At 36.6% G+C, this 24214-nt stretch overlaps 1 protein-coding gene across 1 annotated transcript in view; it reads left to right on the top strand.

The window, feature by feature from the left end:
• The window catches only part of bgnb (biglycan b), a 34101-nt gene extending 11741 nt beyond the window's left edge, over positions 1–22360 (top strand). The window contains exons 2-8 of the mRNA XM_073823386.1: positions 7176–7453; positions 14014–14126; positions 16869–17082; positions 17210–17320; positions 17557–17650; positions 20661–20799; positions 20879–22360. Coding sequence (XP_073679487.1) covers positions 7207–7453; positions 14014–14126; positions 16869–17082; positions 17210–17320; positions 17557–17650; positions 20661–20799; positions 20879–21076 — 1116 coding nt within the window. The 5' untranslated portion in view covers positions 7176–7206 and the 3' untranslated portion in view covers positions 21077–22360. The remainder of the gene's footprint in view (positions 1–7175; positions 7454–14013; positions 14127–16868; positions 17083–17209; positions 17321–17556; positions 17651–20660; positions 20800–20878) is intronic.
• The last annotated feature ends 1854 nt before the right edge of the window (positions 22361–24214 follow it).

The following is a 24214-nucleotide window of genomic DNA, read 5'->3' as shown; positions in this document are numbered from 1 at the left end:
TTAGCCGCATTCATCTTGGAACTTTATTAGGAATGGCGATTTGTAAAGATTCATAAAAAATGTATACTCCTGTAGGTGAAGCTGGATCACTAATGATTTGTGTGAACATAGATGCATTTAGGTAGATTTGTGGAGCGCATTCCCTTTCAAAAAAAAAAGTAATCCTCTTCGTCTTCAGAGGTTTAGATGCCAGTAAATGACGACTGCTATGTTCATTATTACATCCAACAACAGAACACCTCAGTTGTTTAGGAGACGTTGTCTACTTTATTTTAGTTGCACGTTTGTCTAACATTTTTTAAAATTGTATGTAACATACTGTTAAAATTCCTTAATGGTTGTGTAAAACAACATCCTTTTTACTTTGTCAAAATGATAATGAGCTACTGTTTACTCCGTCCCTCTCTTCTGTTTTTTTTTTTTGTGTGTATTCGTTGGCACATTACCATCAAAAACAAAACTAATCCACTCTGTCCTCAGTAGCTCTGGTGTCAGGAGAAAATAAAGACTTCACTTTTACATCCAACTACAAAACACCTGCATTTCTTAGAAGACATTGTTGTCGCTACAGCTGCTCAAGCACGGAGAAAATGGCGGACAGCGTACGACTGAGGACGGAAATATGCTAATACGGGACTGTCTGTCAGCGGTTCATGGGTATAACGTCATACTGCTCAGAAAATCAAAACGGCTTGATAACTGAGACTGTTTAGATTTTTTAGGGTCTTTATGAAATGTCTGTAACACTTTGGTTAAAATTCCTCAGTGGTCATGTAAAACAACACCCTTTTTACTAGTGATGCTCCGATTGATCGGCCGATATTGGCTTAAAATAGCTTGATCGGCGAACCCCAAAAGCGCCGATCAAAAAAGCCGATCACTTGACGTAAATTACTCGTGCGACTTTTTCACACGTGCATGCACGGCGCACAGGTAAACAACAGCAGAGCGGAGCTTACCAGTGGCAACATGAGGGCTAAATTCCTTATTCGTTTTGTAAGGGTGGTCTTGTTATTGGGCGTGTGACTAAGTTGTGCGTGTACAGAGCGCTGACTGTAGTTCTGTCGGAGACGTTCAAGTTTACTTTCGGTTTCATTCTCTGCTATCTTCAGTGAGTGGTAAATGTGCGTGCTTGAATGTAAATGAATGTATCTTTCTATACCCATCATATAGCGATAATGTTACTGCTGTGTGTCTGATTGTTGTCATCAGTTCATGTTGTAGTTCAGTTCATATAGAATGAGGAGAAACGGTGCCTGTGTAATTCACGTGCGTATGTTTAGCGCCATTTTATCGCATCGTAATTCTAATTAACGCATATAGATGTTACTGAGGTGAATGTTTATGTTTCCTATATACAGACGGATTCTGATATATCATATTTAATTCAGCCTAAACCACATTTTACTACCTTTATCCTAATGACTGTGCAATGCTGGATAATAAAATCCTTACATCATCTTAAAAAGCAGCTACAAATAACAAGCAAAGAACATTTACATTATCAAAGAACTTCATCACTAACTAGTGTAGCCTAATCTAGTGCCAGGTGCACTTTAAAAAAACACTCCTGTTATAATCAGTTTATCTATCTACACTGTATGATGGATAAATCTCTTACCCATGCAGCGCGTTAAGGCGACGTGGCCACTGTATGCGTGTATTTATACCGCGGCAAGTTTCTGAAGCATCCTAGAACCGACTTTCTGCACTGCATCGCTAAAGTTAGGCGATTTTGGATGGATAATAATAATAATCGTCTTGCTTTCGTCAAAGGCATCAGCAACTGGCGATATCTCTAACTATGGTCGATACACGATACTATCGTCTACAACCCTAACTTGGTGGTTCTTCAAGATCTTGACTGTAGCCTATTTCTACAGTTTTTTTTTTCAATATAGTTAATTTAGAGTTAGTTTAATTTCTACAAATGGTGCAAACTCTGCTAGATTATAGAAAAAAGATTCCCATTCCCCTGCCATTCTGTGATCGGCAGTGATCGGCAATCGGCAGATCATGATCTTGGTGATCGGTAATCGTGATCGGCCCCAAAAATGCTGATCGGAGCATCTCTACTTTTTACCTTGTCAAAAACAGCTCTGTTCACAGTGACATATTTCGGTGCATGGCCCTTTAAATAATAATGAGCTACTGCTCACCCCGCCCCTCTCTTCTGTGGGGCTTTGTCAACACAAGACACGTAAATATATCCATATATGGCTCGGAGGTGGTCTTATTCAAATAGCTAGTTGTCTACGTAGAAACTGGCTGCAAATTGAAACAGCTCAATGGATAACGCAGTTTTAGACTTGGACACCACATAACAAACTGGCTGTGTTTTCTGTTCAGCTTTTCTGAGCTGGCATGACATGCCAGAAACCAAAACAAAACTAAACGCAAAAAAAACAAAAAAATTTAATCTGATGTCCCCTTAAATAAAATATTTAGAAATAATATGAACTTAATAGGAACATTAGTGCCTATTAAAGGTGCCATAGAATGGAAAACTGTGTTTAGCTTGGCATAGTTGAATAATAACAGTTCAGTACATGGACATGACATACCATGAGTCTCAAACACCACCATTTCCTCCTTCTTATATAAATCTGGTGTTTGCAAAAGACCACCGAAAAATAGGTCAATTCCAACATCACACAGACTATTACGCAATAGCCCCGGGATCGTTAATTATTACGCCCCCAACATTTGCATCGCCCAATCATCAGTAACGTCAGTACATCAGTAAAACCACTGAAGGGACATGGTTAGCTTAATGCTAGCGGTAGCCTGTACATAAGATTTTACTTACCACATAAACGGAGAGATGAGTGCACTGATGATGGCCAATGATTTACAGATCCTGAGCATCACTAAAGCATCAAAACTTGTGTGGTAAGTCCTTCTTACGTTATACTACTTCGCTGCAGTATAAAGTTACACAGAGCACATGCGATCACAGTAGTGAGAGAAAAAAATGTTGCGAATACAAAACGGCATATTCAACAAACCGCATATTAAAAGCGGCTAGAGTTAAATAAATGAAGCGGCCGTAATTACATATATATTTCCTCCATGTGTTTCCTTACAGCTGTGTGAGCAAGCCGCTCTGTGAGACAGCCAATCAGAGCAGAGCTCCTCATTATTATGCAGGAACCTTCCAAATAAGGCAATAACAGAGCATTTCATTTTAGGGACAAATCCTAGGTTGTAAATGGACCTGTAAAACCGTTCCTGCAGATTTTTTGCCCTTTCCTATGCCATATACCTTCTATGTAGATATCAGAGAACAATTTAAAATATTGTTTCAATGCATTCTATGGCACCTTTAAGTTAGTTGGGATGGCTTGTGTGCTTCTTTGGTGGCTTACATGAACACATGAAATCGACAAAGTTTTCCCAAATAGATTGTAATGATTCTAATATACTTCCTTTCGCATTTGTGACTATTTTATTCACAGTATGGCACTCCAAACAGCACGTACGACTGTATTTTGCTGATGTGCGAACACAACTATTGAGATCCCACTCAAGACACTTCGTTCTGTTGAGCAGCTTTTAATTAAACAGTTTCTGCTTGGAAGTGCTGAGCACAACAGTATTTCATCCCATAAAAACGGCACATATACTTACCCATATTATGATGCTTGTGTTCATAAATAACCCATATAGTTTTCAAACTCTTCTGTGAAGAGCAGGATGCGAAGACTTGTGTATGTGTGTAATTGTGCCTCGGCCCTCTCCTCGCATTCCTCTGGCCAGTTCAAACCGGACCTTTTTTGGGGAGCATGGTATAATTTAGCCACTATTTTTACGAATGGGTACATTTTCTTCCCTGTTTGCTCATTCCAGGTCAGCGGCATAAAAAATGGCTGCTGCTTTCTCACGTGTTTGACTTTAAAGTGAAAGATGGGCAGACGATATGGGAGGAACACACATAGATGTTGGCATGTCAGAATGAAGAATGGGATTCCATTGGATACTTTAGGCTTTAATGCGTACTTTGGTTGAACTGATATTTAGCAAATGTTTGGATCGGCTACATATGGTCAGCTCTGGGATCTGTCAGCCACCATGACAAATTTTTAATGTAAATGTCTGTTTGTAGTCATTTCAGAGATCTTCTGTTGCCTCAGACTTAGAGAACAAGTGCGAATGTTCACAGAAGATGATTGAGGAGTAGCCAGGGGGAACGGCAGAAGCATCCATGCTCATTACGCAGTTAATGACACAGACGCTGTGTGAAATGGCAGACATAAAGGACTCAATGGACACATCAACATGAACAACATTTGTGTGGGATCCCTCGGCTTAATGGGAGTCTTTACTGTGAGTTTGCTATACAGAAATAGGAACTGAGGCTATATGAGGCTTATATTATCCCATTACTTAAAGGGATAATTCAGCCAAAATGGAAAATTCTGTCAATAATTATTCACCCTCATGTCGTTCCAAACCTGTAAGACCTTTGTTCATCTTTGGAACACAAATTAAAATATTTTTGATGAAATCTGAGAGCTTTGCGTAGAGAGCAATGCAACAAGACTCAGAAAGGTAGGACATCGGAAGAGAAGAAACTGTTGAATAAAGTTGTTACTTTTTGTTTTCTTTGTGTACAAAAAGTATCCTCATAGCTTCATAACATTACGGTTGAACCACTGATGTCACATGGACTATATAACAATGTCCTTACTACTTTTCTGGGCCTTCAACGTGTCAGTTGTGTTGCTGTCTATGCAGGGTCAAAAATCTCTTGGATTCCATCAAAAATATCTTAATTTGTGAATGAAGGTCTTACGGGTTTGGAACGACATGAGGGGGAATAATTTTGCATGAACTGCCCCTTTAACTTCATAAAGTTCATGGGAGGTCTTCTTGGATTCATAGATTGGAAAATATTTTAGATATAAAATATTGTAATCTTACTGTTTTAGTTGTATATGAGGCTAGTATTTCTTCTTAAAGTTCAGGATGCACACAAACGACAAAGTTTTGGAAACTTAAATGAACTTTCGTGTAAAAACGTTCTTCTAGGTAGTTTTTTCCATTTGGTTCATCCACATTAATTAAGACTGTTTATTTCCATTTGATTGAGTATTTAGGGTTTTGCACGCTTTTCATACCTTTTCAATTTTCGCTTCCCAACTTTGTTGAGGGAACATTTGAATGTGGCAGTAAATTGTAATGGGAAGACATTGAGATTCTCTCTTGGGGCACATGACATCCTCTGACATCTGGCTCCTCTCACTCATCCACATGTGTTTCATCCCAGCACGTATAGGGAATACTATGAATTAAAGTGTCGCGGCTCACTTGTAAAGACAATCATCTATGATGGCAGTGAGATTAACTGAATTTTTTCCCCAGCTGGTTGGATTTAAAGGATAATTATAATGTTATGTTGCTTGAGCCTGCGCCATGAGATATCACATTCACTGTGAGGTATTCTAGTATGCATGATTCAGGGTTAAAGTTCAGGATGCTGAGTGTTGATTTGGGTTTAGAACAGGTGTTGGCTTTCATTTTAGGCTTTGGTTAGATCAGGTTCAACACACGGGCCAAGGTTAAGTCAGGAACTGGCAGGTGGGGGGTGTGGCTGAATAGGGTTTGCGTTTTAGGTTACAGGCCCATGTTTAAGGTATCAGCGAGGTCCCCAGATCCTTAACCACATCTTAGCCCCGAAATGTCTGGTGACGTCACAGGACTCAGCTGGAAGACATTGAGAAATTACATCATGAGCGGCTCCCCACCCTTTTAGTCACACATACAAACAGAGACTGTCAGAAATATCCCCTCCTACCTCCTTCCTGTCTAATGAATGGCCTGTTTGAGTTTTTCCACCGCCACACACCGTCTGACCAGACCTGTCCTACAGACACAGACTCACCACTTGTACCTTTAGTTTACCCTTTGCAAAGAGATAAACTCATTCTGTTCTCATTCAAATGGTTTTGAACATCAAACAAGCTTATTTATACGCTTTTACTTTTAGCACTTTTGAGTAATGTTTTCTCATGTCCATGTCAAAGCTTTTAGTGTTTCTCAGAGACGGCATGTCCAGTGCTGAATGATGTATTCATATTCAGATGGCAATGTTACAGTATCCTCCCGAACTCCAAATAACAACCTAGTTCCATCCTGTTCCTTTGATGTACTTTGTGAAAACGGTCTTAAAGGGATGGTTTGGAGTAGAATTGACTTCATTGCCATGCACTCCGAAGCCCATGTAAATACCCCATCCGAAGTTTTTTTTACCTTAGTCAAACATTTATGGAGATATTAGAGTTTTTCGAATTGCTTGTTACAGGAGTGAATGGTACATGTGCACCACTCGTAAATTGCACCACTAAACGTGCAAGTAATCTTACCAAACTTCTACAGTAGTGTAAATAGGTTATGTACTCACAAAACGCTGCATCGGAACATTTGTAAGTCCACCATGATTGTTTTAAAAACACGTTTTAGCCGATCCCTACTAGTCTCAAAAACTACAAATGGCAACACGTCGACGTCACTTCCCTGGTTTGAAAAAAGCACGTAAAAGTCCTCCTACAAGTTGACATGCACACAGATGTAGTAGGAGGACTTTTACATGCTTTTTTCAAACCAGGGAAGTGACGTCGACTTGTAGTTTCTGAGACTAGTAGTTCTCGGGTAAAATGTGTTTTTAAAACACTCATGGTGGACTTACAAATGTTCTGTTGCAGCGTTTTGTGAGTACATAACCTATTTACACTACTGTAGAAGTTTGGTAAGATTACTTGCACGTTTAGTGGTGCAATTTACGAGATACATCACATGTACCATTCACTCCTGTAACAAGCAATTCAAAAAACTCTAATATCTCCATAAATGTTCGACTAAGGTAAAAATAACTTCGGATGGGGTATTTAGATGGGCTTCGGAGTGCATAGCAATGAAGTCAATTCTACTCCGAACCATCCTTTTAATTATTATAAACAGAGCTAAGGAAATGGGTTGCGGGCTGCACTTGAAGAGAGGACATAAAGTTTTATTAAGTAACTACATTGTCCCTTGTGTAATTAACACATTCAGCTCTCTGTGTGAAAGTTTATAATAGTCACACACAAACCAGGATACACACAACTGTGTATAAAAACAGATGTGTCACATGAAATAAACAATCATTAATCTCTATTTGTCTCCTCCTCACGCAGGTCCGTGTGTGTAAGTCTCTGTATCTCTGCGATGTTCTCCTGCCGCTCTCTCCTGCTTCTGCTGCTCACTGTCTGCAGCCTGACTGCTCCCTCACTGGCTCTGCCCTTTGAGCAGAGAGGATTCTGGGACTTTGCTATGGATGGAGAAATGGGAGATCTGAAATCGGTGATGATGAGAGATGAAGAGGGTTCGGCTATGGAAGAGCAGCCGCCATATGTGTCTTTGTGCCCCTTTGGTTGCCAATGCCAGCTCAGTGTTGTGCAATGCTCAGACCTAAGTGAGTATCTATCTACCTACCTACCTACTGTTGAGGTCAGAAGTTTACATACACCTTGCAGAATCTACAAATGTTAATTATTTAACCAAAATAGGAGGGATTATACAAAATGCTCATTGCTTTTTATTTAGTACTGACTTGAATAAGATATTTCACATAAAAGATGTTTACATATAGTCCACAGGAATAAAAATTACCCTGTTCAAAAGTTTACATACACTTGATTATTAATACTGTGTTGTTACCTGAATGATCCACAGCTGTGTTTTTTTTGTTTAGTGATAGTTGTTCATGAGTCCCTTGTTTGTCCTGAACAGTTAAATTGACCGCTATTCTTCAGAAAAATCCTTCAGGTCCCACAAATTCTTTGGTTTATCTGCATTTTTCCAACAATGACTGAATGATTTTGAGATCCATCTTTTCACACTGAGGACAACTGAGGGACTCATATGCAACTATTACAGAAGGTTCAGACGCTCACTGATGCTCCAGAAGGAAACACAATGCTTTAAAAGCTGGGGGTGAAAACTTTTTAAATTTGAATATCAGGGTAAATTAAACTTATTTTGTCCTCTGTAGATTCTAGATGGCAGTACTAAAGAAAAAAAAAAAGATATTTAGGTAAAATAAGAAAAATTTACAGATCTTCATTATGTTCAAAAGTTTTCACCCCCTGGCTCTTAATGCATTGTTTTTTTTCTGTAGCATCAGTGTGTGTTTTAACCTTTTGTAATAGTTGCATATGAGTCCCTCAGTTGTCCTCAGTGTGAAAAATGGATCTCGAAATCATAGTCATTGATGGAAAGGGTTCACATACACAAAATTGCTAAAAATGCAAAATGTTTGTGGGACCTGAAGGATTCTTCTGAAGAGCAGCGGGCAGTTTAACTGTTCTGCACAAACAAGGGACTCATGAACAAATAACACACACACACACAAAAAAAAAAAAAACAGGTAAAAAAACAAGTGTCAAGAATCAAGTGTATGTAAACTTTTGAACAGGATCATTTTAATAAATTCAACTATTATTTTCTTATTTGGACTATATGTAAACATCTTTTATATAAAATCTATCTTATTAAGGTCAGTATTAAATAAAAAAAATGTATGATCCCTCTTTTATATAATTAACATTTTGCAGATTCTGCAATGTGGATACTTTTGACTAAAACTGTATCTGTTGAACAAAACAAAAACTTTGACAGCCAATCAGAATCCTTGAACATTTAACATTTAAAGCAGCCAATGACAAAACAGCAACTCAGGTTCATAATAAACAGAAAGATATTTGTTGATGTGGGGCCCTAATATAGTCAGTGTTACAGATATCTTTTAATATATATCTAATATATAATATAATATTGTTCTTTGCGTGAATAGGCGAATACACAGTACAATAATTCATCAAATCTCTAAATGGTTTCATTTCCATATTAAAAACATCTCACCAAACTGTTTGACATGTCCAAACAGTCGTCTGTGAACATGTCTGTTTGTTGTAGTTTAGTCTCTAAGAAAACTGGGGCCTGAATGGGAAACAATGAAAAATGTCTGTGTAATTTTCCATTAAACTGTAGGAGTGGTTCTGTGTTGTTTTTATGACACACACAGGATGTTTTACAGGAAGACCTTGTGAGAGAGATAGACAGGGAAAGTAAAAAGGAATGTAGGGGGAGAAAGCAAAATGATGAAGATTTGGAAGCCTTTGATAAGCGTTTGTTTATTTCAGAAGGCCGGATATAGTCTTGGTTTATGTCTTGTCAGCAGTACATCCACAAATTGGTAATTTGGGCCTAATAGTTGAGGGGCCTCTTCATTTTATTGTGATTGTTTCTAGATGTGCTTGTTTTCTTTTCCACGGAAAGGAAATAACAGACTTAAAATCAAAGAGGAAGCTTTCAGTGTTGGGGGTAACGCATTGCGTAATGCTAGTTACTGTTGTTCTAGACTAAACGTAATTGTGCATTTACTCACTTACACAAAAACAGATTCAATATTCCTTAAAAATAATAAATACAGCGAAATCCCAGTTAAATTTGTCGTTGACCTTTGATGATTCAAGTCAGCTATGCCAATAAAAAAAAAAGACTTTAGATAAACAACATTTGTGCTTCTTTCTTTTTTTATTACTGAAGAGAGTTGAACTTTCTTCTCCTATTCTTCATGCAATCCAGAATGGCAGCACAGCTGAAAGGTTTGTTTGAGCTGCGACCTCCACTGTACTGACGGGAATGTGAATTTCCTTCAGCCTGAGGCTGATTCGTTTCAATTTTTGTGTAAAAGTGCTTTTATGTTTGGCAAAAATGGAACTTTTTGTATAGAAAAAAACAAGTCCAGCCCAGATGAAAAAATTATGATAATACACTTACCCCTATGTCATCTTATGATGTTTATGTCTTTCTTTCTTCAGTCGAAAAGATATTAAGGTTTTTGAGGAAAAAAATTCCAGGATTTTTCTCCATATAGTGGAACTCAATAGTGGCCAACGGGCTGAAGGTCTAAAATTGGTTACTTTTTAACGACAAATGCTCTTCTTGAACTAGCTGTACTAGCATGCGTCACGTTAAAAAGGTCATGCGTAATGTGTTTACAAAGCGAACGTGCAAAGAAAGTCAAACGCCATTTACAAAAAAAGGTAAAACAACGATGCCGTATAATTTTAAAGTTGGAGGAAAAAATGAGATGTTTTTTGCTCTACCTTTTTTGAACCAAACTACACAGATGAAGAACTAACCACACGTGAGTTGTTCAACGTGATTACAGAATGCATGAAGTCACAGATGCACATAACAGAACTAGCGCTGTGGTTAAAAAATATATAATTTTAGATTTTTTTCAGAAAATTGGTGATCGTTTTGCTGGATAAGACCTTTATTCCTTGGGTAGGATCGTGTAGAAAATGCCGTTTCCAACCCAAACTTTTCCGAACACTGGAAACTTTATGGTTAACTGAACTGATTGGTTAAACCATTTACCCTCACCTTGTAGGAATTTTTTTTGTCATTCAGGTGAATGTTATGCTTTTCGTGATCATTCAATTTGTAAATCTAAATAAATAAATTGTGGATGGACAAACATGTTCAACAATTATATAAACACAAAACAAACAAACCAACCACAATGCATGTGTGCACACATAAAGCAGATGGCTGAGCTTGCCTTTTTAGTATGTGGGAAAGTGAGAAGGCTTGGGTTAGATGTAAGCTCCAGAAATTGGATAAAGCCTGACAAAATTTGGCCAGTTTGTGTATTTTTTTTCTCCATGGCACCAACAGCATTCATTGAAGCTCCGCTGTAATCCTATAGTCGTACTTAGGGATACACACGCTCTTTCATTCTCCAGCCAAGTTTGCTCAAGTTATGATCCTCATAGAACATTTACAACTGACAGAAGCAACAAGAACTTTGGAATTTGGAGCTTATTATTTTAATTATATGTATTTCTTTTTAGTTTGTGCATGTCTGACTGTGTTTGCATATGTGCATGAATGCTTTATGCTTCATGCCATGTGTTTTGGTCTCTGCAAGTGTTTTTGTTTTCGCAAATGTCACTGCATCTTTGTTTATGCTTGTGGATTTGATATAAAAATCGAAAAATACAGCCCTCGCTTTAGGCGGTTCGTTCTATGCTTCCTCCCACTGTGATGAAGGTTTGCTTGTAATACATTGATCAGTCCACTGCGCTCTTTTATTTTCGTTCGTATCTGGAAGTTATTCTGCCATGTAGGCTGTAATTGAATTGATGGTGAAGTTTATTCATAACAGATGTCCATAATTGTGTGTATATATTTAGGTGGTTATGTGCCTTCATCATAAAATATGTTCCTATTAGGGGGTGTAGATGTGTACAGAGCTGTGGTTGGGGGGCCGTGATGAGCTGGGCTCTGGGGTTTGGCATTGTGTTTGTCAGCGGTCAGCTGGTTATAGTCACTGAGCACTTGTCGGTTTGACTGACAGGTGGGCAGAAGGCTTGGAAGGAGAACTATTTTAGAAGGAAAACAGGAAAGGTCTTTGATTTGAGCAGAGCTTATAGTATAGCACGGGTGTATTTGTAGCAATAGCCAACAATACGTTGCATGGGTCAAAATTATCGCCAAAAATCATTAGGATATTAAGTAAAGATGTTCCATGAAGATATTTTGTACATTTTCTACCATAAATATATCAAAACATAATTTTTGATTAGTAATATGCATTGCTAAGAACTTCATTTGGACAAGTTTAAAGGCGATTTTCAGACAGTTGTATGGAAAGCCTATTTATTCAAATGATGTATAAATCTCAGTTTTAAAAAATATTAACCCTAATGACTGGTTTTGTGGTCCATGGTCACATATTGGCCTAAAATAACTTGAACTCAATATATTGCATGGGATAATTTCTTTGATTTTGTGTACTATAATAATTACAATTCGTAGAAATCCAGTTTTAGGATCATATTTAATGCTCATACTGTATAAGATTTTCTGCTATTTACATGCAATATTTTATCCCCTTTGGACCCGAAAGCAGTTCTGTTGGTTAATTAAATTGTTAGTGGGTGCTCTATTCAGTGCTTGACTATAAATTCTAGGATTCCTAATAGTATCTGATAGCATAAAATACAACGCAGAACAATCCAAAGACTGCATCATTTACACTATCATTTATTAGTTTAAAAATACAGTAAAAAGAAAGTTTTCTATTTGAATATTTTAACATGTAATTTATTCCTGTGATGGCAAAGCTGAATTTTCAACAGCTATTATTCCAGTCTTCAGTGTCACATGATCCTTCAGAAATCATAATATGTATGCTGATTTGACATTTCTTATTATTTTTAATGTTAAAAACAGTTTTGTGAAAACCATACACTTTTTCAAAGATTTTTTAATAAATAGATTCAAAAAGAACAGCATTTATTTATTGTAGAAATACTGTAACATTAAACATGTCTTTATTGTCACTTTTGCTGAATTTAGTGCATTCTTGTTGAATAAAAGTATTAATTTCAGTGCAAATGTGCTGTTTACTATGTTCTACACTGTATAAGGCTGATATCACAGCATGCTGATGTGTTCCCTACAAAAAGTATGTGGCATGTCAAGAAAACAGACACTTGGGATTGAAGTTTGTGTGTGAATGTAAATCCCCCCAGGTTCGCTTTATGACATTTGCAAAAATATAAATTCCAAACAGAAAATGCGAAGCTAATAAAATGATTTCAGTTCTCTAGATCTGAAAAAGAGTGCGTTAAACACACAGAAACTGCTTAAAGGGATAGTTCACCCAAAAATGAAAATTCTGTTATTAATTATTCACCCTCATGTCGTTCCAAATTCGTAAGACCTTCGTTCATCTTCGGAACACAAATTAAGATATTTTTGACGAAATCTGACAGCTTTGTGACAATGCTGACACGTTCAAGGCCCAGAAAGGTAATAAGGACATTGTTAAAATAGTTGATGTGGCATCAGTGGTTCAACTGTAATTTTATGAAGCTACGAGAATACCTTTTGTCACAAAGAAACAAAAATAATGACTTTATTTAACAGTTTCTTCTTTTCGTGCCAGTGTTCGATGTGCTTCATAAAATTAAGGTCAAACCACTGATGTCACATGGACTATTTTACTATTTTTCTGGGCCTTGAACGTAGTAGTTGTGTTGCTGTCTATGCAGGATCAGAAAGCTCTTGGATTTTATCATAAATATAATCATTTGTGTTACAAAGATGAACAAATGACACAAGGGTAATTAATAACAGAATCTTTATTTTTGGGTAAACTATCCCTTTAAGGTATCCAGAAGTTGTTTTTGTCATAATGAAAAATGTCAAAATGATTTTCTGTGGTAACTGACAGCAGAGATTAAGTTTTTATTATGTAATCCAAAATATATCAATATATTGTTTTGATATGCTTGATATCTCAATTATTGTACTTTTCGTTCCCGCTGGAATCTAGATGGCTTGGCAGTTGTGGTTCTCAAGAACATTGTAAATGCCCGGAGGGGAACAGAGGTTGAACCCAGCCTAGTATAAATTATTGGGCTCTGCTGGAAAATATCATGGATCATTGGCCTGATTTAGAATCTTGGACACTTCACTGCTGAAACAGACACAATGCTGGATTTGTGCTTTGATGTGGTTCTGCTGCAGTTTACATATAGTTTTGTGATGTGGTCCATGTGTGGCAAAAGAACCTAAATGATTTTTAAAGTGCCTGTTTAAAGAGCTGGCAGAACATCCTCGGGTCACTCCAATATAAAGATACTGTACTCTAATGCAAATATAAATCTGACACAGAATTGAAAATGCACAATAAGCACGCAGTTGGCCACAATAACTGGTTTCTACCTAACTAAATATCATGTCATAGACATGCTGTTGTTGTTAAGATTTTCAATTGTGTTCACAATTTAATTCTGTTATTTTGATGTCAAATAAGAAGCCCTGTCATGGGGAAATCCAGACCAGATGGCGAGCTAATGGTCTCTCTCTACAGACGTTTGTATACATTTCTGTATGCTCTATATCCTACAAGCTTTAAATTAGCTGTAAACATGTTGTCTCCATGTTTAGGTTTAAATGCTGTGCCCAAGGAAATTCCCAAAGATACCAAACTCCTGGACCTACAGAACAACCGCATCACAGAACTGAAGGAGAATGACTTCAAAGGACTTACAAACCTCTATGTAAGACACTAATACTGATCAGAGAAATGAGAACTAGAGAGGGTGAAGGTCGCTCAGAGAAAAGCAATGAATTCTACTCTCAGTTAATAATGAGATAAGTGAGAAAATAAAGATAGATGAGGCTGAATGTAAAATAAAGTGCAGGTTATGTAAAATCGAATTTTTTTAGCTTGTTGGTGTTCCCCAGAACATAATATTCAAATGGGAAAGTTCATAATACTGTGGATTTATGGATGGTTTCTTGTGCTGTTCACTGATTTTTGCCTTATAGGGGCCCGTTTCCGCACCTGAATAAAAAATGGAAAGGTAATTGCAATTTTTTATTTCACAGTTCTGACTTTTTTCTCACAGTTGCGAGTTTACATCTCGCAATTCTATTTTTTTCACACAACTGTTAGATATAAACTTGCAGTTGTTAATTAAGTCAGAATTTTGAGATATAAACTTGACAACTGCAAAGTTATAAAGTCGTAACTGCGAGACATAAACTCGCAATCGCGAGTTATAAAGTCAGAATTGTGAGAAATAAACTCACAATTGTGGAAAAAAAGTCAGAACTGTGAAATTACCTTTATTGTAATAAAGTTGCATTTCTGAGAAATAAACTCTCAATTCTGACTTTTATATCTGACTAGTATATCTTGCATTTCTGACTTCATAACATGCAATTGCGAGTTATTAAGTTAGATTTGTTAGATATAACAATTCTGAGAACATATCAGTCCTCTTTCCTTTTTAAAAATTGGACTTTATAACTCGTAATTGCAAGTTTATATCTCACAATTCTGAGAAAAAAAAGTGAGAATTGTGAGATACAAACTAGCATTTGCAAGAAAAAAGGTCAGAAGTGTGAGTTTATATAATGCAATTCTGATTTATATCATGCGATTCTGAGAAAAAAGTCAGAATTGTGAGATGTAAACTAAAAATAAAAAGTCGCAATTATCTTTATATTTTTTATTCAGATGCGGAAACCCGCATTTGCAAGAAAGAAGTCAGAATTCCAAGATACAAACTAGCATTTTCGAGAATAAAGTTTATATGGTACATTTCTGACTTTATAATTTGCATTTGTGAGCTTATATCACACAATTCTGAAACAAAAAATCAGAATTGTGAGATACAAATTTGTGAGAAAAAAAGTCTTTATAAATCCTTTAAAAAAAAGATTATATCTTTCAATTCTGAGAAAAAAAGTTGCAATTCTGACTTTTTTCTCATATTTGCGAGTTTTTATCTAGCAATTCTGACTTTATAACATGCAACTGCGAGTTATTAAGTTAGATATAAAAATTCTGAGAACAGTCTTTTTCCTCTCAAAATTAAACCTTATAACTAGTAACTGAAAGTTTATAGCTCACAATTCTGAGAAAAAAAAAATTGCGAGATGTAAACTTGCATTTGCAAGAAAGAAGTCAAAATTCCAAGATACAAACTAGCATTTGCAAGAAAAAAGTCAGAAGTGCGAGTTTATATAATGCAATTCTGACTTTATAACTTTATAACAATTGTGAGCTTATATCATGCAATTCTGAGAAAAAAAGTCAGAATTGCGAGATATAAACTTGCATTTACAAGAAAGAAGTCAGAATTCCAAGATACAAACTAGCATTTGCAAGAAAAAAAGTCAGAAATGTATATAATGCAATTCTGACTTTATAACTTGCGATTGCAAGCTTATATCATGCAATTCTGAGAACAAAAATTTGTTATAAACTCAATTCCGAGAAGAGAGTTTCTATTTCGCAATACCTAGACTTCCTTTCGCAGAAGTGTGAGTTCATATCATGCAATTTCGAGATTTATATCACAATTCTGAGAAAACAATTAAATATAAAGTCTCAATTCTGTCTTCATTTCTCAGAATTGCAAGTTTATATAACGCAATTCTGACTTAATTTACGATTGTGAGCTTATATCATGCAATTCTGAGAAAAAAGTCAGAATTGTGAGATACAAATTTGTATTTGCGAGAAAAAAAGTCTTTAAAAAGAGTTTATATCTCTCAATTCTGACTTTATAACCCGCAATTGCGAATTTATATCTCTCAATTCTGAGAAAAAAAGTTGCAATAACCTTTTTTAAAAATTTTTATTCAGTGGCAGAAACAGGCTTCCATATGTACCAGTCGCACAGCTTGATTCTTGTGGTTTTTTATTTGCCGTTGGCTGATGCAGCCCATCAACCTCCATATTGGCTAAATATGTCGCTATTTACTTTAATGCTGTAGATTTCGATGTACATTTATATTGACTATTTACATTTTAACATTAATATTTAAGATTCTTTTTTATATATATTTTACATAAACAACGAGACAAGCATGTTTTGGCTAACTTTTGAAAAATGGGTCTGTCGTTCGCAGCACGCATTACTTTACGTTTGGCACTCGGTGCAAAACAGCCTGACAGGATGTTCAAACAGTTCAAGTCTCTGAAGAAGAATGCTCCTGTAGTTCTGGAAACACACACCGGTGCCAAACTGAATGTTTTAGTTCCCTTCTTAGAAGTCATATTATCCCCAATATTTATCCCTAATATTTACTCAGCCTCTCTCACCAAACACAATATTTGACATGGCCTGTAAAAGTAAAAAAAAAAAGAACATGACATTAAGTTATAACATCATTTATAAGTCATTTGATTTTGTGTACATATTTAATGCTCATGGTCAAGCTGTTATTAATCATCTCTTCATGACTTTCCACAAAGCGAATGCTAAGGTCTTCCCGTCTCCCGCCAGGCTCTGTCGCTGGTCAACAACATGATCTCCAAAGTCCACCCGCGAGCCTTCGCACCCCTCCTACACTTAAAAAAGCTTTATTTTTCCCGTAACCTCCTGACAGTGGTACCCAAGAACCTTCCCCCATCCCTGGTGGAGCTGCGCATTCATGAGAACCGTATTAAGAAGGTTGCAGAAGGAACGTTCTCTGGTCTGGGCAGCATGAACTGCATTGGTTTGTATGCGCGCTCGCCATTATGTGGTATAGAGGTTACAGTCTGACCAAACCGTTTCCTTTTTTAGATGGAGCCTGCTGGTTTTTGTGATGGGATATTCTGTCTGATGTTGAATGCTTCTTATAGAGATGGGCGGAAACCCTATTCAGAACAGCGGCTTCGAGCCCGGCGCTTTTAAAGGCCTGAAACTCAACTTCCTGCGCATCTCTGAGTCCAAACTCACGGGAATACCAAAAGGTTATTCTTTATAATAATCGTAAAAGTCATTAAAGAGTGAACATGTGTCAGATGATAGACTCGTTTTCATTTTCAAAAAGAACAATTGGATAATAATGTTCAATTTCTCACTTGAGTGAGCTTTAGGAATCTCCTTGGTCATAAATCACAATTTTCATGAGTTTCAGTGTAATATTAAGAGCAGAGACATGATGCTACTTCCAATTATATAATGATGAATGTTCTTCTCGTCCCAGACCTCCCTGACAGTCTTCATGAGCTCCACTTGGACAATAACCAGATTCAAGCCATCGAACTGGAGGACCTGAGCCGCTATAAACACCTGCACAGGTGAAGCCACTCATACTCTCCTGCATGCCAACACATAACATGCCTTTTCTCAGGATGTGGGCTCTCTATAATGCAACAGCGCCACCTGGTGAATGAAATTTTAATGACGTAAAAATGAAAACAAAACAGAGTAAATTAATTCAGTCCATCTTTTATACAAAATACACAGTTAAACGTGTTAGCAATTGTAGGTGATTATAGACCACATGTTTGTCATCTCTATTATTCTGTGAAATCTCTTTATTTTTACTGAAAACATCTGCAGTTATTTCACCCAGAGTCGAGTATTATCCTATAAATTTCACAAAAATCACAATTACCAGTTTAATTTGAGTAATGTCAGAAGAGTTTTTAACTAAAACTATTGTGCTGACAAAGCTTGCAATGTAAGAATATATATATATATAAAAAATAAAATAAAATGGATGTTTGAATAAATCTAGATTAAATCCATAAGTGTTCATTATAACAAGCCTAAAACAACTACAGAGAAAGTTTTTGGTTTATTTTTTATTTTTTATTTTTTTGCATTTTTAGTCAATTCTAGATGGGATTCTAGTAAATTCTAGTGATTACAGGGCTCTCAAGTTTTGGAAAAAGTTTGGAGTGAGATTTTATCTGTTAGGGGAGGAGCCACTCAAATATTTGCAGCAGCGGCCCCTCGGCCCCACGCAATTCTCTCCAGTTTTTGGTAAAAGTTCAACTATCTATTGTTCATAATTAACCAGCACAAAATAAAAAATATAACAACTGGTAGATCTGATAAGTCAAATTCATAAAAATAAAATGTTTTAAATATTTCAAAAATGCATATGTATCAAAAGTAAAAAAAGAAATTTGGCCCCAAACGAGCAAACTAAACAGCAGTGCTCAATGCACATATTGTAAACATACAGGAGGATTGCAGAACTTGCTCATAGCATGTATGTCAATCTGTGTGTGTGTGTGTTTGTGAAAGAGAGAGGGTACATATTTCAGCTTACTAATGTCATTTTGTATTTCAAGTGTTTATTGCACACTTTGATGCCTTGATAACAGTGGTAGGGGCTTGAACTTAGCTAGAGTAATTAGTTACATGTCATTGAATTATGAAATTTAATTAAAAACGACATTTAACTAATCTGTTACAGTTACTGAGAAATAACAAATATAGCTAAATTACAGTTACTTTTAAAAATGTTTACAATCACAAAGTGGGTTACATGTAAATATTTTGATTGATTGATTTCCCAAATCGCATTGACTGCTTTAAAATAAGAGACACCAATGTTTCAGGAGTTAAACAGAGGTGCTAAAGATTTTGTGGTGGCTGTGCTTTAAAATTAAATTATTATAATCTTAATTCAAGTGATGAAGGATTTTGTAAAATTGACAGTAATTAGTGTTGAGTGCTACTGTAAGGTAAACCTGCCTGCTTAAAAAGTTTTTAAAAGGATTAACAGTTGAAAACATTCCTTAGAAATTTAGTAATCAAATGTAATGTTACATTACCTCTAAAGCAATTGAAATAGTTTAAACACTACTTTTAAATTACATTTTAAATAGGGAAATTTAATCTGTAGCCTATTACAGCCTATTTCCAAAATAACCTTCCCAACAATGTTGATACATTTGTGATTTGAAATATATAAAACAATACATTTTATTTGGATGAATTTGTCTGTCTTTTTTAGCAGATTTACCAATTATCTTGTCTTTTCCTTAATTTCAGGCCCACAATTAGTTAAAGCTGTTGAAGAACTAATAATTTTGCACAAATTTGGCTATAATCCCCAACATCAGTTCTCACTATCTTTGATCACAGGCAAGTGATTTTGTCTAGGAATCGTAAAATGGAAAAAAAAAAAAATAAATAAATAAAAATAAATATGAAAAACCCTGCTGCATTTATTTAGTTTCTAGTAAATACAAATACCGCTCCGAGACCGCAACGCGACCACCTCCTCAACTGTACTAAACGCTTCCACTGCGAGAGAAAGCGGCAGCCCCGCAACGCTTCCACCGCTGGCCTTGTCCCGTGTGTGCACTTCTACGTTGCCTGGTGACGATCGTGATTGTAGCGGGATCACGTAATATACCAGAAATCAAATTTTTTGGCTGGTGGGTGCCATTTAAAGGGATAGTTCACCGAAAAATGAAAATTTGATGTTTATCTGCTTACCCCCAATGCATCCAAGATGTAGGTGACTTTGTTTCCTCAGAAAAACACAAACGAAGAATTTTAATGAAAACCGGTGCAGTCTGCCAGCCTTATCATGGCAGTGGATGGGCACCAAACCTTTAAAAGTAAACAAAAACATGCACAGACAAATCCAAATTCCACCCTGCAGCTCGTGACGATACATTGATGTCTTAAGACACGAAACGATCGGTTTTTGTGAGAAACTGAACAGTATTTATATCATTTTTTACCTTTGATACACAGCCACGTCCATCTGTCATGAGCACGAGTTTGGCATCAGTCACGTCACATGAGCACGCGCTTCTGGCGTGGAACTATTCAAAGACAGCACATAACAAGCAGTTCTCATTTGGTCAATCCAAATGGCCTCAAACTAAATTTGTAACTATACTTAAAAGATAAAAAGCCACGAATTTGCTAACTTTGGCAGTTCCAGTGACTAGATGTTCTCCTGCGTGGACCATCCAACAGTGCTGAATCATAGATGCCCTAGAGACACCAGAGTGAAATTTACTGCTAAATGTACCCGCAACGAGACAAAGTCAGCAAGTTTTGCAGCTGGTTCATAATTTTGTTGGTTATATGTAGGGATGTGACAATATCAAAATCTCATAACAATAACCCTGATATAGTTCTAACTCATGCCAAGTCCTGCATGTGCTGAATTTCTTTAGTGCTGCTTGTCCTTCAGGGCTGCATTTGACCCAGTGCCTGTTCACAGCATTTCCAGTCTATTGTGTTTCCACCTCACTAGATGTCTCTCACAATGTGTGTGGCCCATCTATTGTCAGTTGCTCATTCATTGTTGTGCTTGTTCTTGTTTGCCAGATTGGGTCTGGGTTTCAACCACATCCGGATGATTGAGAACGGCAGCCTATCATATGTCCCTAATCTCAGAGAACTGCATTTGGAAAACAACCGGCTGACCCGCCCCCCCATGGGACTGGCAGACATGAAGTACCTGCAGGTGCGAAATATCAAAATGATGAACAAAAAGCGTCCCATTCACACATGCACAATCATTGATTTTACCTTCCTTTTTTTAGGTGGTCTACCTTCATTACAACAACATAAGTCGAGTGGATGTTAATGATTTCTGCCCAAGAGGTTTCGGGATGAAGAGGAGCTTTTATAACGGCATTAGCCTTTATGGCAACCCAGTTAACTACTGGGAGGTCCAGCCTGCCACATTCCGCTGCGTTGGTGACCGATTGGCCATTCAGTTCGGAAACTATAAGAAATAGGGAACGGATGAAAAGAGAGATTTGGGGACAAATAACAATGCTGGATTTGAAACAAAACAGAAAGTGATGAAAATGATGTCAGCAAACAGTGTTTGCAAGTAATTCTTATTATGTATCTATGGATTTATTTGTTTATGAAGTTGTTTAAGAAAGGTTCACACCAAGGATGCTAACTATAATGATAAAGATATCGTTTTAAGAATGGAATCACTATCAAACCACTTTTTTTTAGATGATGAACAATAAAAAGATTGACAGCCAATCACAATCCACATTTTAATGAGCTTGAGCATTTAAAGGGGCAGGTGACAAAATGCATGCTTATGATGAACAGATCATTACAGTTATCGTTATCTTTATAGTTAGCGCTCTTGATGAGAACAGGCCTGAAAGAGAAAAGAAAGGTGCAATAAAAATCAGTTCAACTGGCTTTATTAACAAAACCATAAAAATGGTCATTGTTTCAGAAGTAAAATCTTACCATTATCAGTTCACTTTTTAAGGGCTCTTTGTTCGCTTGACACTTTTATACTAGTGTTATTGATATGTACTGTTATTATTTTATATTATTAATAGTGAAGTTTGGATTGGATGTTTAAAGGGGAAGGTTGAATCTAGGTGTTCAATTCATGGTGCTTATAATAAGTGTATCTGTGTTGTTTGTAAAAAATTTTGCTTTCTTTTTTCTCTTTTTTGTGTCGTTGCTTTGCTTCAGGGGTCTTCTTGTTGTGGGAGTACTTTAGGGCAACGGAGGAACTTTAGACAGACACAATATAATTATGTTGTCGAGTTTCATTCAGCCAAATGCCTTGTGTTCTTACCGAGCCCTTTTGGATTCGAGGCTGATTTAGAAAAGGATTGTAATGTTATGTTGTTTTGCACAGTTTCTTGATGAATTCCAAATCTATTCTTTGTAGCGTTGTTTTTCTTTGGCAGTGACCCTGCTTGCATTTAGGCTACAGTGCTGCACACTACTGCATGTCCCAGTAAAATATCTTTCAGCTTGACTTCGGGAGCAGAAGTGGCGTACCATCATGAAAGCTGTGACTAATAAAACTTGAGTTAACACGAGTTTGATGAGTTCAGTGAAATAAAACATTTGCAGTGCTCTTCTTGTTAAACAAGAATGTCTCCTCGTTTCTGAATAAAGCCAAATATTGATTGATTGCATTATCAAGCACAATGTCAATGGGTCAGTCTACTTGTTGCAAACCATGTCAGAGAAACTCCAGGTTTTATACCTAAGAAATAAAATGTAAACTTATTAAAACATTGTGAACGATGTATTTATGTATCTGAGTACTTTTTAAATATGGAAATAAGCCTGAGATTGGCCACTAAGGAGGGTTTGCATTTACATCACGGTTTGGTCAGTTACCCACATGCATGGTCATATTGGAAATACTCAGATGTAAACAACAGCATTGATTTAATGATCAATGTACTACTGAATACTTTGTTCTGCTAATTTATGCTGGCTAAAGCTGCTAAATCATATAAAGGACTTCGTAAGCAGGAATAAAGTTAATAAGTGTTAAAGGGGTCATCGGATGCAAAACTAACTTTTACATGTTTGAACATTAATGTGTGTTGGTAGTTCGTGCACACAACCACCCTACAATGATAAAAATCTACTCAATGGTATTTTTTTAATCTTTAAAAGTAATATCCCTTTTTTGAAATCAGGTCATTCTCAGCTTCTTGTCGTTGTGACGAAATACATTTGATTGACATGAGCATCTTACCTTAGCCCCGCCCTCACCGAGCTGAAACAGTCTGAATACAATTGCTATTGTGTGACTCAGGTGCAGAGGAAGACTCTTAACTGAGCGATTGAGGTGTTCTGTTGTTTAGGGTTGGGTCGATAGACAACGCCATGGTCCATCGCCTATGGCCAATAGACACCACGATGCTGAGCCGGCATCGCGATCCTCCGCCCCGCCCCGCCCCGCCCCCCGCCGCAGCAGCAACCGGCTTGCGAAAAACACACTTAATCACACTATATAGCCAAATGAAATGCATGCTTTCAATGTCCGCATCTTTACTTATTTTATTATTATTATGAGGAAATAATAACAAGGAAGTTGTTAATGATCACAATACAAATTACAGTGAACTCCAAACGAATTACACGAACTAGTTTGTTTACATTAATAAATGGCATACAAAAACAGCAGAAAAAAACAAAATAATTTTAATTAAATTAGATTAAATAAACTACACCAAATATGCCTTTTTCATGGTTTTACCATAACGAACAGAGCTTGGAACAAAAAACAAGTTTAAATATGAAGATTTCTGGACATTTTTGCTGAAGAGAATATATTTTTTTCCATCGAAATACGAACGTACAGTACAAAGCCTAGTATACATTATAAATAACAGTTTATCATTTAAATACATTGGGAATATGGAAACACTTGGATTTGTGCCGAATTACAGAGGTATGTGAGCCCAACGCCTGCTATTTTTAGTTTCGCTTTGTTTTGGTTTCTTAACTTTATATATTCTGTTTCATTCCTGTTCTGTTCTGAATACCGTTACATTTAAATGATTCGTTTTGGAGTCAAGGTAACTAACTTATAGCTATGTTTATAATGTTTACAATGTTAATACATAATAATATTTCGTTTGATTTGGTAGCCTATTATTTCTGATATTTTCTCTCTAAACATTCTGCTGCTCATTAAATACATTTGGAGAGAGTGGGTTAAACAGTAAGCAATCAATGAGAGCGATTTTGAACCTAAAAAAGCTGATTGGTCGAAAATATGTTAAGGACCAACACACATCCTCCAAATACATCTACATGAACCTGGCTTGCTCTGTCTCGTATGCACGCACACACTGTCATGATCTAATGCACTTGTTATTACCGGATCTTTAAAAACAAATAAAAATCCAAAATTTGACATTTTCCGGAACAGGATCCGGCAGGATCCGGCTCAAATTAAGCACTGGTGGAAACGGTAGGCTACAATTAATTAATTCGTTATGAATTAATTATTTAACAACAACCCCCAAACCCCAAAACTCCCGCCCCCCGCCCCGACGACGATGCCATCGTCCATCGCGATGTTTCACATTACACATCGTACGATGCCAAATTGGTCGACATCGCCCAACCCAACTGTTGTT

The sequence above is a fragment of the Garra rufa genome, chromosome 18 (genome assembly GCF_049309525.1).
Source record: "Garra rufa chromosome 18, GarRuf1.0, whole genome shotgun sequence".
Lineage (NCBI taxonomy): Eukaryota > Metazoa > Chordata > Actinopteri > Cypriniformes > Cyprinidae > Garra > Garra rufa.
The sequence above is the reverse complement of the archived record's forward strand: the minus strand, read 5'-3'. Positions and strand labels throughout refer to the sequence as shown.